Raw genomic sequence first — 12,259 nt, forward strand, 5'->3', positions numbered from 1 at the left:
CTCCCGCTGCGGCTCCGGCCTGGGGCGGCGCTGTCGCGCTCCATGCTGCATCCCTGTCCCCTCCACGAGGCTCGGGAGCACCGGGGCGTGGTGCTCGCCTCCCGTCTGCCCCCTGGAGGCCGGCGGGCGGCACTGCGCGCGGGCGGGGCGGGGCGGGCCTGGAGCGCGGAATCCGACAGCCGCGTGCGGCCTCGCCCCGAGACCCCGGGCCATGGCGCGGGTGCTCATCGCGGGCGCCGGGCTGACGGGAAGCCTGTGCGCAGCGCTGCTCAGGAAGGAGGCGCCCCCTCCAGTGCACCTCACGGTGTGGGAGGAGGCTGGGGACTCAGGTGGGTCGTGGGGTGGTCGAAACCGGGGAAAGGAAGCCTGCTTGCGGCCTACACCGGGAGGTCTGTGGGACGATCCGGTCACCGCGGCCACCACCTCCCGGCGGCAGCGTGCGCGATGCTAGCCGGCTCACGTGACCGGAGCCTCCAGCTCCCCGGAGACGCCCGGGGGGGCGGAGTAGGCGGTGACCCCCGCGCCGGGCGGGGAGCAAGGGAGTGGGAGGAGCCCCGCGGGGCCGGGAGGGAGGAGCGGGAGGAGCCCGGCGGGGCGGGGAGGGAGGAGCGGGAGGAGCCCTGGGTAGGAAGAGGGGGCCACTGGGGGAGTAGGAAGATCCCCGCGCGGGGTCAGGAGCGTGAGGAGGGAGGACACCCGGGATGAGGAGTGGGGATTTGGGGCGGGAGGCGGGAGGAGCCCCGCGCGGGTGAGGGAGGAGGAAGGAGCCTAGGGTAGGAGGAGAAGGGGGATAGGGAGAGAGGGAGCCTCCGTCAGGGTCTAGGTTCCAGAAGAGCAGGAGGAGCCCAAGGCTGGGGAAGTGGGCGTGGCGGGGGGGGGAGGGGAGTAGGAGAGGGAACCTTGGTAAGGGTCGGGGAAGAGCGGGAGGAGCACAGGTCTGGGGACCACGAGCGGGAGGAGTCCCGAGCGGGGTCAGGGAGGAGGAGCGGGAGGTGTGCCACCCCGAGGGCAGCCCAGGAGCTCTGGCGGTTTGCACAGCTTGGGCCTACCCCCTTGGCCAGTGCGCGGGTTTTTTTGTTTTTGTTGTTGTTGTTTTGGTTTTCATCTCGACCTGGCCCTGCTTTCCAGGCCATCTGCACATGTCGAGGATCCCAAAGTGCCCTTGGACCAGGACTACCAGGATCTAGTTGACAGACTCCCTTTTTTTTTCTCACGAAACCTGTTTGCGGGAGTGAAAACATGCTCCCAGTGATTATTCTGACATGTCATGCGTTTTTTCGTTGGACGTTCTCCACGCACCCATTCCTGTTGTTTAAATGTGTGAATCCAGGGGCCAGGCACAGCGCTGAACACCGCTGTGTCCTCTTTAAAAATACTTCGCAGTGACCAAGTTGTCCTAAGGATGGTAGAGGACAAAGCCCAAAACTAAAACAGAAAAGCACAACAAAGTCCTCTTTTAATACAGCCCTAATCTCTTTGGCCCCCCCGGGGGTGCATAATTGAGGTGTTCATTGCAGAAGGGTCATTCTGATGCACTAAGATGTTTCTTGTGAATGAATCCAAGGGGGAAGAATGACGACAGCCAGGAGCCCTTATAATCCACAGAGTACGGTTGACTTGGGTGCTCAGTACATCACCTGCACGCCTCACTATGCCAAGCAACACCAAAGGTGAGTTAGTTGGCAGAAATCAATCTTCATGCCCATAGGATGTAAAAAGATAGAAATCATTAACAGAGCGACACCTTGCCCCGTGATATAGTGAAGATATTACAATAACGTCATTGATGGCATTAGCCTGAGTTAAGTGGGAAAGCCAGAGTCCCTTCCTCCCAAGGGTGGTCCTGGATACTGGAAGAGACGCTACATCCAGGGTTCAATTTAAATATGAGTTACTGTGCTGTGTTGGCAAAGAGGACAGCTAGTCCTGGGGGTACTGCATACCTTTCTATGTTCACTGTCTGTAATTTTGAGATATACAAGAAAATAGGCCTTCAGCTAATGTCAGCAAGATTTATAGATTCGCAAAACGTTTCTGTTCTTCACCTGGATGATGGTTTACTGATTTTTTAAGGAAACTCTGTGCCCCACGTGGGACTTGAACTCACCACCTCAAGACCAAGAGTCCCCTGCTCTATTGACTGAGCCATCCAGGTGCCCCTTGAATTGTTTTCTTAATGTAAAACATGCACTGAGTCAATCTTATGAAGATTTCTAGTTATTATGTAGAGTGATACTCTCTAAGAATTCTTGGAAGAGAATAGAGTATTTTTAAGCTAACTGATAGTGGTATTTAATTATGTCATATATATTAATTTATTTCAGTTTTTATGATGACCTGTTAGCTCTTGGCATTTTGAAGCCTCTGACCTCTCCTATTGAAGGGATGGTGATGTAAGAAGGAGACTGTAACTTTGTGGCACCTCAAGGAGTTTCTTCAATTATTAAGCACTACTTGAAAGAATCAGGTGGGGATAGGAGTTTCTCTGCTTTCTTTTACTACTGGCATTTAAAGATAAAAGTTGTAAACATAATTAAATATTAATACTATAAAGAAAGTTATAAAATAGATGTTCTTCTCTTTACCAATAGCTGATTTTCTTTTATCCCTAATAATAGTTTTCAGTGTATGCGTCTAGAAAAAACTTTATTCATCTGTGTATTGATTTACATGACTGCCTCTATTTATTTATTCATGTGTGTTTATATTTATTCTTTTTAAGTATACCAATGGGATTATTTTTCATAAACCAACACCTTGTTTGGTCTATTTGTAATAAATCAGCCCCCCCCCCCCATTATCTATCTGTCTACCTCCTGTTGGTTCTGTTTCTCTGGAAAATCCTAATACATCATCATAAACTAAATCATATCTTAGGTCTATTTTCATAACAACAAATTCAGTATGCTTCATTTTTCTCAATGCCTGTTCAGTGTTATATGATTTCTTTATGAATAAATAAATTCATTGCTTATGTCAGGATTAGCTTTCTGGAAAATATTTAGGTTGTTGGTGGGGTGAGGGGTTGTTTTGGTTTTTGCTAATACCGGTATTGCTGCATTGTTTAAGTGTAACACACTTCTTTAGGCCTATCTGTAGGACCAGTTTCTAACAGGACAGTTGCTGTATCAAATGGTATTGTGAATTTTTAATTAAACTAGGTGGTTCCATCTGTTCCTCTTAAAGAATATCTCGTCAGCAGTGAATGAGGAGGTGCCTGGGTGGCTCAGTCAGCATCCGACTCTTGGTTTTTGTCTCAGGTCACAATCTCAGGGTGGTGGGATGGAGCCCCACTCTGAGCTCAGTGGGGAATCTGCTTGAGATTCTCTCCCTGTCCCTCTGTCCCTCCCACTCATGTTCTCTCTCTAAAACAAGTAAATAAATCTTTAAAAAAAAATTTAAAAAGCAGTGAATGAAAATTTCTCTCTCTGTGCATCTTGATATTATGGAGATTTTTAATTTTTGCTAGTGGGGCAGGTTAAAGCTGATGTCTTTTTGTGTTCTGATTTGTACTTCCATAGTTATGACTGAGTTTATGCATCTTTGTGTTTTTAGCGAGCTCTTTCCACCTTCTTTCTGTGAATTTCTTATTTATCTTTGTCCATTTTCTTATGGATTTTTTATGGAGTACCTATGTCCATCTCTTATAACCTTTGTCCATTTTCTATTAGGATTTTCATTTATTCTTTATGTATTTTATGCATGTTATGAAATGATCTTTTTTTAAAAAGTTGATAAGTGATCTTTGATGATAAACAATTTGGGTTTTTTTAATTTTTTAAAGATTTTATTTTTGTGGGGGAAGCAAGCGCATGTGCATGAGGCAGCAGGCAGAAGGAGAAACAGATTCCTCAGGTGAGCAGGGCGCCCGGCCCAGAACTTGATCCCAGGGCCCCGGGGAACATGACCTGAGCAGATGCTTCACTGACTGAGCCCCCCAGGCACCCAACAATTTGTTTTTTTAATTTTTTTTTAAGATTTAATTAATTTATTTATTTGACAGAGAGCACAAGCAGGCAGAGAGAGAGAGAGAGAGAGAGAGGAAGCAGGCTCCCCGCTGAGCCGAGAGCCCAATGTGGGCCATGACCCACCCAAGCGCCCCAATTTGTTTTTTTTTAACAGAAGTAAGTTTCTTGATGAATCATAAGTAAGTAAGGTGCCCAATTCAAGATCACTGATGAAAGGTGCTGAGACGTTTTCTTCTATAAACTGTTTCTAGAATAATTATTTTTTTTTTCTAGAATAATTATTGTTTTGATTTTCTTCATCAAGTTTTACTTGTTGGGAACCCCAAGAATCCCTGATAGCAGGCAAGGGAGGGGTCGGTTAGATTCAATATCATACAACATGGGGACATAGTAGATGTCATTCTGGTTAGACAGCTTCTTATAATATATAATATATAATATATAATGTAAAATATATAATATATAATTATAATTATATAGTATTATATTATATTAATTATATATTTAATATATTTTATAGATATAATTATATATAAATATCTAATATATTTTATATATGATTTGGTTATTAACATATAACTATATATAATATATAATATATGTATATGTATTATATACACAAATATATATAATAGGATATTATTATATATAATAGGATATATTTGTATGTATATGATTTATTATAAAGAATTGGCTCTTGATTAGGGAGATTGGCAGGTGTCACGATCTGCAGGATGAACTGGCAAATCCCAATACAAGGGGTAGAAAAACTCCCAACAACTCCTTCTCCCAGTCTGAAGGCTCTCAGTCAGGAAGATTCTTTCATTTTGGGGAGGGTCAGTCTTTTTGTTTCACACGTGCCAATGACTGGATGAGAGCCATGGGTATTAAGTAGGGAGGGTAATCTGCCTTACTCATTCTACCAATTTAAACGTTAATCTCATCCAAAATCATTGTCAAAGACAGAGCCAGAATAATATTTGACCAAATATCTTGGGGGGGACTCCATGACCCAGTCAAGCTAGTGCATAAAATTAACCCTTACAGAATGTGATAGCATTGGATTTTTGTAGAATGTCACCGTCAGCTTCATCTCTTGCCACCATATAACTTTTTAAAAAATCTCATTTCCATCATGATTTGACCCAATTTGGATGTTCCTATTTACTGAAATCCTCAAGTACTTACCAGCTGTATTATATGTCCTATCCATCCGTCCACGCACGTACACATCCCTTCAGTAAACACTTACTGAGTACTTCCTATATGCCAGATGCTGTGTTAGGTGCTAAGGATACAAAAACCAAAGTCCTTGCCCTCTTACATCTGTTGTTCTTCTGGCAGAGGAACAGTTCTTGAATACACAGTACCTACATCCTTCTCTTGGTAGGTGTTTGGGAGAATATATATTTTATCTTCCAATTTTGCTTTGGAAGCTCTTGGGAAAAGAGGTCATATTTAATTATTTGTGGCTCACATAGAGTTTAACCTATCCTGTACATGGCTTGGGTCTCAGAACGTACCCTTGTACCAGGTGCCGCCGGTGCTGCCGGCCTGGGGTCCACAATTAAGAGAACCACAGACATACACCTTGCAGAATACTTTGGGATGCATATCCAGGGCATCCGGCTGGGTATGGAGAATTTCTAGGTCCGTGGACTTCAGTTCCCTGAAGCACACATGCCTGCTTACCACTGCCCGTAACCGTGCACCGCTCTTTCCCACGGCACCGTAAATAAATAGAACCGAGTGAAGGGGAACGGTTCAGGCCGGCCTGGAGCTGGCGGGTGGGAGTTGAAGGGGCCTTGGGGCAAGCAGGCAGGTTGGAGTCTGTTTACTAGCTCTTGCTCCAGTGTATGAACAGAACGAAGCTAATTGCCTCAAAGAGACGGACGCCTGGGCCTAGTTAGCACCTTGTTCCTTCTAATATATTTGCATTTGATTTAAAAACTGAATGTTCACAGTGTTGCCGCGGGATTCCAGGGACAGTGAAAGCATCTGAGGTCTAGAGACGTGACATCGAGGAAATGAGTGGTTTTGGATGGATAAGACATGCCTGATACAGGCAGATATTTTGAATCAATGTCAGAAGGACTGTGGAGGGACCTTCTAGGGGAGGAGGATGGAGTCGCCTCAGGAAGGAAGCTTCAGGGCCAGGCAGACATAAGCCGGATGTTGCATGCCTGGGATGCTGTGGTGTCCCCTGGAAATGATGAACGAGATCTTCCAACGTGCTTTTGTGTCTTGTTCTTTCTTCATTTCTTGCTTTTCTGTTCCTGAGACTGCATACAAGCAGATTTGTAAAAACAAATCCAAGTTTTCTGGTAATTGAGATGTGAGTAAGTGCTTGGTCTCACAGAGACTTAGCGATCCAGGGATATTTTCTTATCTTTTGGTTTATGGTTCCTGATTCATTCTCTTCAACTGGTACTTAGGAAATTGCAGTATGTGGCGAGTACTCTACTGTGTATGAGATACGGTCTTCACAGACACAGACACAGAGCAGACATGATTCCTTCCCTGGGGGCTCACAGGTTAATAGGGAAGAAAATATTAGTCAAATAACTACTCAGTTAATTATCAAAATACCTTGGTGATAAAGAGGAAAAATGCGATGAGAGGACATTCTCAACTGTATTTCTCTTCATTCTAATTTTTTTTTAAAGATTTTATTTATTTGACAGAAATCACAAGTAGGCAGAGAGGCAGGCAGAGAGAGGGGGAGGAAGGCTCCCCGCCAACCAGAGAGCCCGATGTGGTGCTCGATCCTAGGACCCTGGGATCATGACCTGAGCCAAAGGAAGAGGCTTTAACCCACTGAGCCACCCAGGTGCCCCCTCATTCCAATTCTTAATAAAGGTAAATTGATCCACTAATGAGAGCTTGGATCTCGTTCACAGACACCTTTTTCAGGTTTAAGAGGGAAAGAGAGGAATTCCGACTTAATGGGGAAGTGAGCCCAGAGAAGGGCACCTTCACTGTTCAGTTCCCCTGAATGGATCCAGTCTGTAACTCCTCTCTCTCTGCCTGTTCATACTGGAAACCCTGAGGATGTGAACATGACCTTGCTTTTGGACAGGTGCTGATGTCTGCTTCAGACACCGTGTGACTCAGGTCAACCTGCGGAATGACAAGTGGGAAGTCTCCAAGGAAACAGGTCCCCCTAAAACTAACCCCTAAACCTCTCAAGTTTTCCTGTCATTTTGCTTCTATTTTAAAGGCCTCAACCCATAGTTAAGCCCTCTTAACTGTACAATAGAATTCAGTGCAACTGAGAATGTGCAAAACCTCAGAAAAGAAAAAAAAAAATCAGATTTCACATGGGGAACAAAGTGTTTTATTATTTCTTTCAAGTTCTGCCCCCTTTACACTTTTCTGGATGCATTTCTCAAGGCAGGCATTGCAAGAGATTTTGAGGAGAGATCAATGGTGATCAAACACAAGCATGGCAGAAATGCCTTTTCTGAGGGTTAATGAGGTCACATTGTTTGTCATATTTTTTGAAGTCTTAGAATACTTGTGGATTTTTATTCTGATGACAAAGTGCAGCTGTTTTTAGTCAACTCTTTTAAATAAATTTCTTTCGTAGTGCATCCATTTCAGAATCAGCCAACTGGGCCCCCAGTGAACCTTCCCCTGTGTGAATGCCAGACACTTCCATTATTTGTGGGAGTTAATCTCCAGGTTAATCTCCAAAGATAGATTTTTTTGGAATCACATATAAGTAAATAAAAATCCCCATCTGGATCTCTGCATCTGAGACTTGTTTTGAATTCATATATAAATTCTTTATTTCCACACAATTGTGCTATGTTAACCATCTCTGAACATAAATTACACTTTTCCACTGCTGAAATTCTCAAGTGACTCAATGAGTATTTCATTCTTTTCTCCTCCAGGGTCCCCTGGGGACCCTAGATTTGGAAGGAGTTCACTTATAAAACTGTCATCATTCACACCATCTTTCCCCCTGCCTTTTATTTTTATTTTTACTGAAATATACATATAGAAAAATCCATGTGTATTAAGTACACATCTTGGTCAATTCTGGCAAACTGAACATACACCCATATAACCAGTGTCCCTCCCAAGAAACAAGACACACCAGTGCCCTGAGAAGCCCCCACTCACACTCCTGTCCCATCAATGGTTCTCCCATCCCCCAGTAGCTATCTGCCTAACTTCTAGCAGCATAGACTTTTTCTTGTCTGTTTCTGTGCTTTATTTACATGAAATCAAACAGTACATGTGCTTAAGTGTTTAGCATATTTCTCTTTCCATTTTTTGTAAGTTATCTTATTGATACATGTAGTTAAAAATGTTTCTTTTTTTTAAGATTTTATTTATTTATTCATAAGAGACAGGGAAAAAGAGGGAGAAGAAGTCTCCCTAAGGAGCAGGGAGCCTGATATGGGGCTTGATCCCAGGACCCCAGGATCATGACCTGAACCGAAAGCAGATGCCAAATCTACTGAGCCATCCAGGCACCCAAAATTGTTTCTTCTTACTGCTGTGTAGTATTACACTGTAGGGACCTAGCACATTTTATCCATTTCCGTTGATGGATATCTGGGCAGTTTTCTTGTTGATGCTTCTACGGATAGTGCTCGCTCCTGTGAGCATTTTTCTGGATTTCCCTTGGTGAGCAATTTGTATACATCTCTCTTGTATCTATATACATAGGAGATCATCAACGTATTTTATGTTTTCAATTTTTTAAAGATTTTTATTTATTTATACAACAGACAGAGATCACAAGTAGGCAGAGAAGCAGGCCGAGAGAGAGGAAGGGAAGCAGGCTCCGTATAGAGCAGAGAGCACGATGCGGGGCTAGATCCCAGAACCCTGGGATCATGGCCTGAGCTGAAGGCAGAGGCTTTAACCCACTGAGCCACCCAGGTGCCCCTTTATGTTTTCAATTTTATTGATGAAACACTTACATCACTGACAATGTCTGATCCACATAAATCAACCAGAGTGACTCTGTTGAGTTGATATAATTTTTTTTCCCTAAATCATAGAAACTCAGCATTTTAGTTAGCCAGGCTTCCCTCTTGGTTTCAGTCAAGCTCATTTCATTTCCACCCTGTGCACCGTCTGCCTCTTGCCCGGTAGACCTACTCGTGCTCACTGTACTCATGCTTACTCCTCCCTCTTTGCTTGTACTTCTTAGTCATCATACTTCTAGTGATAAGTAACAACAGCAACTGTGTATTGAGCACTAACCGTGTGAAAAAAGTTATATTTTTTACTTTATTTTATTTGACCCTTACATTATTTTCATGTTATGCAAATATTACTGTCCCAATTGATCAGTAACTTTAAAATTATGATTATTATGATACAAATCTACAAAACAAGGACCAAGAACAATGTAGTTAACCTTCATGGACTCAACCCTCAGATTTAATTTATGTAGAAAGTCTGACATTTTTGCTTCAATTTTTTCCTGTCCCCAAGCTTTAGAATGAGACAACTTGCTCAAGTCACGCTACCATTAAGGGAAAGAGCTGATATTAGAGCCCAGAAGATATAAGACTCTTCATTAGTGTCCCTGTAAATTCTATCCTCCCGCTCATACTTGGTATTATTTCAAGGTCATACCTCCTTCAGATGGCTCTTCCTTGAATGACTCCATCCTGTTTTAGCTTTACTTTTTCCAAGAATACCAGCCAGTGTTTATTCATTTAGCCAACAAATATTTACAAACTTTTTTAGGTACCAGGAATGCTAGTTAGAATCTTTCCATGTCTCTTGTAATTCTTACTACAGCCTGTGGGGGAGCTACTTACTACAGCCTGTGGGGAGTTCAGCTGACCCAAGGGGAAACCACAGTTTAGAGCCTAAATCCCTTTTTAGTGCTCTAGATCTAGGAGTCCCCCAAGCCAGCACCCATCTCAAGTGCATCTGCTTCTAAAACCAATGCTTTTTTTTTTTAAAAGATTTTATTTATTTATTTGACACAGAGACAGATCACAAGTAGGCAGAGAGGAAGGCAGAGAGGGGGAAGCAGGCTCCCTGCTGAGCAGAGAGCTGGATGCGGGTTCCATCCCAGGACCTTGGGATCATGACCTGAGCTGAAGGCAGAGGATTTAACCCACTGAGCCACCCAGGCACCCTAAAACCAATGCTTTTAATAACCTCTAAAATGTTCCTTGGAGAAGGAATGTTACTTTTTATTTTTTTGGTAATGGTAGTCAGTATGCAATGCCAGCTGGGTGTGAGTCCCTCTCCCCAGTGTGTTCCATCTCCCGTTACACAAGTGGCAATGTCCACATCCAGAGGGGTGTGTGATGGGCACTGGGTCGAGGGCTACTTTGGGAAGCCAGGGCTGGATCCCATCTTCACCACACCCAGTGCAGGGCTGCTTCTCTGTGACATGACGTGCAGGTCTCCAGGCAGGAGGGGGCAAGTATGTGAACAGGTCCATCCAACAAAATCAAACCTCTGGTTAACTCTCTGATAAAAACTTTTTCTTCAAGCCCACATCCAGTGACCTCATCATCCCATGTGAACCTGTTCTCAGTCTTCACCCTCCTTCCTTCAGAGCCTCCTTCTGAGGCACCTCTTCCCCTGGCCACTCGGCACCTCAACTCTCCTTGCTTTCTCTCTAACTGCAATCACACTCTCTCTCCTTCCTAAGTGACTCTTCCCCTTCCTCCTAAAATACAGCCAATACTCAAGGCTTTGCCTTGAACTCTCTTCTTTTTGTGTTCTCTCTCTGTCAGCGATCTCATTTACCCCAGGACTTCCTGTGTAGAAGACCCCAAATCCTTTTATTTTTAGCCCTGATTTCTCCTTTGTGATTTCTTTATTTCCTTTTTATTTTTAATTATTTTTTTATTTTTTATTATGTTATGTTAGATTTAGACCCAGGGCTGGAGCTGCCTGTGGAGTTCAACTCGTGCCAAGCAAATTTTGGCATTTGCTTTCCACCCCACACCTGTTCCTCCCTTTCATCCCACTGGTTGGCTATTCTCTCTGTCGTGACCCCATGCCTCATTGACCTCTTGCCTGTGCTTTTATAAGGGCTCTTCCTGTTCCTGATTTCTACTTAAACCCAGCCTGGTAACTGAAACCAAAGTCCTTTTCTTAAGGGCACCACGGGTCATTTCAGTCTCCCATCCAAATAAATTTTGAGGTCTCCCTGGTGCCCACCAACTAAAATTGACCCGTCTGTGTCCCCTTTTTATCTAATTTCAACTGATCTTTCAAATCAAATTAATCTTTTTTTTTTTCTCCTGATGTGTCTACACTTTCCCTTTTCTGAATCTTTTCCTAATGCGTTTTCTTTCTTTTAAACCAGGGATGATGGACAGTAGGGGATAAGTCCCATCAAAGGGAATCCACTTCAAATGGGGAATGGGACCCACATTTTATACTTGGCAAGAATAAGAGGGTTGATTAGGGACTTTAACTTACAAAGTGTAACTGAAAATTATGTTATAAACATAAGTTTATTTTCCTTATAATTAATAAGACTTAGGTTATAAATGAAATTATGTGCTAATTCTTGGAAAGTACAAAGAGCAATTATTGATCATGTTTTGGCATGATTTTCTGGCAACTGTAAAATAAAGTGACTCAATCACATTGATTTTGACTTTTGCAATACAAATATAAATGATTTTTTAAAAATTTTGGAAACTTAGTTTTATTTAGAGCACCTTTTAAATTAACTTGATTTTACAAGCACCACGTCAGTCCTTTAATTACTTGGGTTCTCTGTACTAGATCCTCATTTATGAGTGTCTTTGCATGGAATTTGAGTGGTTCTTCCCTGTCTCTTCTTTCATCGAACTGTATGCACCTGTGCAGAGTTTCCAATATCTACATTTAGCACTAGGTTACTGTTGATGTTGTAATCATTAAACAATTTGCAAGACTTCCTTTGATGACCTGACACTTTTCCCTTAGGTCTTCTATGGTGTTTACCATGGTTTGAGTGTTTGAGTACGTATCTGTTCTACCAGGTTTTCAGTTTCTTGCAAGGCAAGAATAGTGCTTTGTTCTTTTCTGTACCTTTGTCAGAATCCATGGAAATGTCTTATACATAGTAAAAATTTAAGAAGTATTTGTTGAATTCTGTTTTCTATTGGTTCCCCAGTAGAACCAAGCTTTGCCTTTTGCTAGATCTCATCATTGGACACAATGCCATCTAGTTTATGGAAAAATGGGCCATTTTTTTTCTATAAATGTACTGTACTAATGAGGAGTTCCATTCCAAATCAAGGAGTCAACTTCAAATATACCAATAGTGATATAGCCAATAGTGCTTCATAAAAGAGAGA

The 12,259-nt window shown here is 42.9% G+C and overlaps 1 protein-coding gene and 1 long non-coding RNA gene across 4 annotated transcripts in view; both read left to right on the forward strand.

Moving 5' to 3' along the window:
• LOC309859774 overlaps positions 1 to 12,259 on the forward strand; it is a 296,536-nt gene that overhangs the window by 202,304 nt on the left and 81,973 nt on the right. The gene's annotated exons all lie outside the window — the stretch shown is intronic.
• LOC309859772 (renalase-like) lies at positions 131 to 7,132 on the forward strand. Of its 2 annotated transcripts, XM_082720893.1 has the most exons (4): positions 137 to 329; positions 1,565 to 1,670; positions 2,325 to 2,467; positions 7,048 to 7,132. In XM_082720893.1, the coding sequence occupies exons 1-3, from the start codon at positions 212 to 214 to the stop codon at positions 2,395 to 2,397; spliced, it is 297 nt and encodes a 98-aa protein (XP_082577019.1). In that variant the 5' UTR covers positions 137 to 211; the 3' UTR covers positions 2,398 to 2,467; positions 7,048 to 7,132. The 2 variants fall into 2 exon arrangements, with proteins under 2 accessions (XP_082577020.1, XP_082577019.1); XM_082720894.1 differs by lacking the exon at positions 2,325 to 2,467 and having other exon boundaries at positions 131 to 329.

This window comes from Mustela nivalis, assembly GCF_964662115.1.
Source record: "Mustela nivalis genome assembly, chromosome: 2".
In the NCBI taxonomy this organism is placed as follows: Eukaryota; Metazoa; Chordata; class Mammalia; order Carnivora; family Mustelidae; genus Mustela; species Mustela nivalis.